Raw genomic sequence first — 5,393 nt, 5'->3', positions numbered from 1 at the left:
AAAAAAAAAAAAAAAAGTAAAAGAATGACAATCAGAGGTACTTTTGGAAAAAGCAGCGGGCTAGAGGTGGAGCAGAGGAACTATCCAGTAGCTGGTGTGGAGAGAAATGTGGAGCGCTCAGAATGGTAGTGGGCATGGGGACACATTACAGAGGCATCACAGAGGGCTGAGCAGATAGGACTGGGCATTTGATTGTGTGTGGGAGAGAGAGAGGGAGGTGAGGGTGTCTCCTAGGTATCTACCATGGGAGATAGAGTAGCTAGAAGTGTCTTGAGCAGAGAGGAAAGGAAATCAGGAGAGGGGGCTAGTCAGAGCAGAGTTTTGGCGACAGATGCTGAGTTCTGCATGGGCCGAGCTGCGTCAAAGGTGCTACGGGAGGATTGGGGGTCTGGGGCTAGGAGTGAGCGCTGAGCTTAGCCATGGTTGATGAAACCAAGGAAGGGGTCGAGACCACCCTGAAGTGGAGATGCAGAGAGGAGATGAGAGCACTGAGGAAGACCTGGACTATCTCCTACATCAAAGCCAGCATTTCTCTAGATTGCTTTCCATCATGGTAGCCACCAGCCACACGTGACAAGCAAGCTCTTGGAATGTGGTTCGTCTGAACTGAGAAGTGCTGGAAATGTAAAGTACGCACCAGATTTTGAAAACAGTATTAAAAAAGGGAGGTGAAAACGTCATTTTTTAATGTTGATTACATGTTGAACTGCTAATAGTTTGGACACACGGGGTTAAATAAAATATATTATAGAAATGAATTTCATCTATTCCTTTTTATTTTACTAGGAAATTTAAGATTGCACACATGGCTTGCCTTACATTTCTATTTGATAGCACTGTTCTAGAACAGGAATGCCACAGGACATGGAATAATTTTGTAGGGGACAAACAAGCAGAGTGGAGGGTGGCAGAGGCTAATGTTTGAGAAATGCTGTGTTACTCACAACTTCAGGCATCAGCTCCCAAATGGGTTAGCCCACAGATACTCCCCCTCCAACTGTGAGAGGAAGATTCTGTGAAAGAAGGGATCTTAAAGGGAGAACAGTAAGCATGTGAGATGACTAGGAGGCCAGAGAAGAAAGAGGAAGACAACCAGGACAGAAGTAGGGGTGCCACAGAACCAGAGAGAGGGTTCCTCATTGAGGCCTGGGGCTGCAGAGTGGTGAGCTAGATGAGGTGGGAAATCCCATGGGAGGCTCTGTGGCCAGCTCACTCAGCAGGACGTAGGCGGTAGCGGAAGCGCACATCATGGGTGGGTTGTGTGGTGCCAAAACCCCAGCGCCAGGGATTCACAGGTGGCACAAGTGTGTCAGGGTCTACCAGCTCCAGATCAAAGTATGAGACCATAAGCAGGATGAAGATCTTCATTTCACTAAGGGCGAAGAACCTCCCAGGGCAGATGGAGACACCTGAGCCCCAAGGCATGTTGTAGTGGTGAATCTTCTTTCCTCCCTTGTAGAAGTCCACTTTTCGGCTGCCATCTGGGTTGAGGAAGCGATCGTACTTGAAGGCAGTGGGCTCAGGGTGGATGTCAGGGTCCATGTGCACTGAGAGGTAGGGGAAGAGGGCCACTTTGTCTCCATGGCGGAGCTGGTACTCCTGCCCATTGGCCATCTTCAGGCTATAGTCCCCCTGTACCACCCTGAGGAGAGTGGGTGAAGCCCTCAGGCGAAGCGACTCCTCCATCACACTGTCCAGCACTGGGGTGCATTTCAGAATGCTGAGGTCACAGCTGAAGGACCGCCTAGCCTCCAGCCTGGTCTTACCCACGACCTTGGTGGCTTCCTTCTTCACAGCCTGCATGGCTTCTGGGTGCTTCAGGAGGAACAAGAGGGCCCAGAAAGAGGTAGGCCCAGTGTTCCCCTGGGAGGCCCAGAGCATCATGAAGTTGAACTTGTCCTGCATGGCCGGGGCTACTTCCTTCTCCCTGAGAAACTGAAGCATATGGTATAGCCAATTGCTTAGGCCATCCTTCTTCAGGTTGTCTTTCACAGAGAGCACATTGTGGAAGAAACGCTGGAGCCGGCCCACTTCTAGCCACTCCCGGGGCCCTAGGAGGGAGTAGACAAACCTAGGAAACAGGAGGTCAAACTTGGAAAATTCCACAAATAGCTGCTCTGCCTGTAGCAGGTCCTGTTCCTTGTCCTCAGTATGGCCAAACAAGCTCAAGTAGCCAGCTTTGAACACGGTGTTGTAGCAGAAGTGAAAGAGGCCATCCTCACACCAGCAACTGGCATCTGGACTACATCCATTCAACCCCAGCATTACCAAGGACAGGCTGTCCAGCATGGCTTTGTTGAGATCCTCCAAGCCAACCCCCATGAGGTACTTAGTGCTGGCTGAATGTATCATCTGGTGGTCCCCATGTACTGATTGGTATCCAAATACCTTTAGCACTAGTTCTTTTGCATACTCCACAAAGTCCAGTTTTCTCTGTGCATCCTTGAGGATGGGACCGAAGGATAAAGGGTCCATGACAAAGGTGAAGTACTCACCACCTAGCTGCACAGTGAACACATCCCCATGCTTGGCCCACATGCCTTTCAAGAATTCAAACATATTTTTCCGGAAAGTCATGGCATGGCCCAGCCAGGGCACAGGGCCCTTGTCCAGAGGTGGTTCCTGGGGCTTGCGTTGTCGGAACAGCCCTGGCAGGCACAGGTATCCAATGACAGCTGCTAGCAGAACTCCCAGCAGCAGACCCCAGAGCACCATGGCTGTGCTCCACTAGGAAAGCTCCAGACACACTGATTGCTCTATGCATGCCAGGAGAGTTTTGGAACTCAGAAAATCAGAAATGGAAAGTTCTTCCCACATAGACTTTGCCCCATGGCTGCAAATAACAGTAAATAACCGTACTGCCACAGTATCTGGGTGAAATGTTCCCCTGAACTTACCTGGCTATCTAGGAGGAAGAGGAGGAGCCCAGAGGCTCTAATTACAGCCTGCTCACTAGCTTTAGGCCTTCTCCTGACCTTTTTAGACTCACCTCCAGTATCTTTTCCACAAAACCTTCTTTGATGCCACCACCTCCCCCATGACTTCTGTTCTGGTTACCTACTGCTGCTCTGACAAGAATATACCACAAATGGGTGGGGTTGAACAAACAAGTTTTCTTTTACAGTTTGGAGGCTTTTACAGTACAAAGTGCCAGGCTCTATTGGCTGGATGAAAGCCCCCCAACCTTGGGCTTCAGCCCTGCCTCCTGCTCCTGGCCCACTGAAGTAGAGGAGTTTCTTCACTCAGCTGCTGGGTGCTGAGACTACTGGTGAACATTGGCACAGCTACATGGGTTCAAACGTGCCATAAGCTAGAGACCGTTCCACAAGGCTTCTTCTTATACACTGGAAACAGACCACATCCCTAAGGCAGCTACTCAGCTGCTCACAATAGATTCCACCATGGAGTTGATTATCAGTCTCATCATGGAGAAAACTACATCCAGCTGCCCAGCCACTCAACCAGGCCCAGACAAGTTGACACACAAACTTTACTCTCACAACTTACCATACATACCTTACGCATTCAGTAATTAATTTATTTGCCTGCTCTTCAGCAAAAATTTCACAGCCACTCCTTCTTCATCGTTAAAAGACTCCGCTCAAGTCCCCTTTCCTAGTTGGCTACATGCAGGGAAAGTTACTTAACTTCACTGTGCCTCTGTTTCTTTATCTGAGGAGTGGGGATAGTAATAGTGACTCATTGTGCTATTGTGAGGTAAAAAGAGACAATGTATACAAAACACAGAACAGTGCCTGGCTCAGAGTAAGTGCTCAACAGGTATCAGCTCTTACCCTAAGGCTTTTCCCCAAAGCTCCTATCGCCTCCCCTGGACCCAGTGACTACCCTATGCCCACCTCCTCATCCTTTCCCAAGTCTGTCTTTACCTGTGGTCGCAAAGCTGTTGGCTGAGGGTCAGGGCCACATCAGAATTGTGTTTGCCCTAGCTCTACATACACAGAGTACACAGTCAGTGCCAAGTGAAGACTGAATTTTGATGTCCTAAGAATATCGGAAGAAGAATATTGAATATACCATGGACTGCCAGAAGAAGTACAGCCAAAATGCTTAGAAGCAAAGATGGCTAGAGTTCATCTTATGTACTTTGGACATTGTGGTAGTTAAGTTTGCATGTCAACTTGGCTAGGCCTGGTTGAGTGGGCAGCTGGATGTAGTTATTCCCTATGGTGAGATTGGTAATTAACTCCATGGTGGAATCTACTGTGAGCAGCTGAGTAGCTACCCTAGGGATGTGGTCCGCTTCCTGTATATAAGGAGAAGCTTTGTGGAACGGTCTCTAACTTATGGCACACTTGGACCCTGCATGTAGCTGTGTCGTTGTTCAGCAGCCTGCCATGCTCTGCCAACCTTGGGACTTATAATGGACTTGAATTAATGGCCTGCCATGTGGTTTGGTAACATTGGGACTGTGCCATTTTATTTGTCAACCTTGGGCTTGTCAGCCTCAGGAGCCAGTAGCTGCCTGAGTGGAGAGATGCCTCTAGTTTCAGTGGGCTGGGAGCAGGAGGCAGAGCTGCAGCCCAAGGTTGAGAGGCTATCACCCAGCCCCTAGAGCCTGGCACTTTGAACTTGGACTTCTAGCCTCCCAAACTGTAAGAGAATAAACTCCTGTTTGTTCAAGCCATCCCATTTGTGGTATATTCTTGTCATAGTGGTACTAGGTAACCAGAACAGACATGTTATTGTAAGGTTAGGTGAAAGATGTTGGGAGGAACCAGGCCAGAGGAAAAGGAAAGAAAAGTTTATTTAAAGAGTAAAATCTTAGAAGCATAAAGGCTGGTTCTCAGTAACTGAGAGAGAACAGCAGCCCTGATTGTCTAAGTCAGGGCTCTTTCATATTCCTTTTTTCAAAGTTCCTTGTTTCTTTGATTGATAGTTGAAAATGTCATTCTCTCTGGTCCCAAGGTCGGCTCATTCTTTCTGTGTGGGTCATATTGCCCTTATTGTTTCTTCTCTGTAGTTTCTGTTCAGAAAATAGATTTTGATAAGAACTAGACATTAGTCATGAGCAGGTTTGAGTAACTTATTTTCAGGAATACCAGACTGGAACTTCTAATAAGAATCAAACATTAGGTCAAGTTCCAGTAAGATGGCAAAATAGGCAGAAAGGCTGCACAGACCCTCTTCAACAAAGGAAAGGGGAACCAATTAACACAGATACAGAAGATAATCCTGGACCCCTGAGCCTTGAAGGGAAGGATATAGAAGTGAACAAAATTCCAACTAGCAGAAGAATTTGCATGCAAACACCAAAAAACGAGACTTATGGAGCTGTGGTCTGGCAGTGATCCTGATGACATAGACAGCTTGGATATTGCCAAGTGCTGGTAGGACCTAAGAATTAACCTAAAAATCAGCCCTGCCAGCCAGGG

General features: G+C 48.0%; 1 protein-coding gene across 1 annotated transcript; it reads right to left on the bottom strand.

Annotated features, from left to right (window-relative positions):
* Nucleotides 1-1,209: 1,209 nt before the first annotated feature.
* LOC103204510 (5-beta-cholestane-3-alpha,7-alpha-diol 12-alpha-hydroxylase) lies at nt 1,210-2,715 on the bottom strand. Its single transcript, XM_007949708.1, has one exon. The coding sequence runs from the start codon at nt 2,713-2,715 to the stop codon at nt 1,210-1,212; it is 1,506 nt and encodes a 501-aa protein (XP_007947899.1).
* Between the last annotated feature and the right edge of the window lie 2,678 nt (nt 2,716-5,393).

The sequence above is a fragment of the Orycteropus afer genome, unplaced genomic scaffold, assembly GCF_000298275.1.
Source record: "Orycteropus afer afer isolate SDZICR_OR568_19922 unplaced genomic scaffold, OryAfe1.0 scaffold00250, whole genome shotgun sequence".
Classification (NCBI taxonomy): Eukaryota; Metazoa; Chordata; class Mammalia; order Tubulidentata; family Orycteropodidae; genus Orycteropus; species Orycteropus afer.
Note: the sequence above shows the minus strand (reverse complement) of the source record. Positions and strands in the feature narration are given on the sequence as shown.

What these genes read in the sequence shown, in the direction of transcription:
- LOC103204510 (XM_007949708.1), bottom strand. Translation starts at nt 2,715, where the DNA reads ATGGTGCTCTGGGGTCTGCTGCTGGGAGTTCTGCTAGCAGCTGTCATT.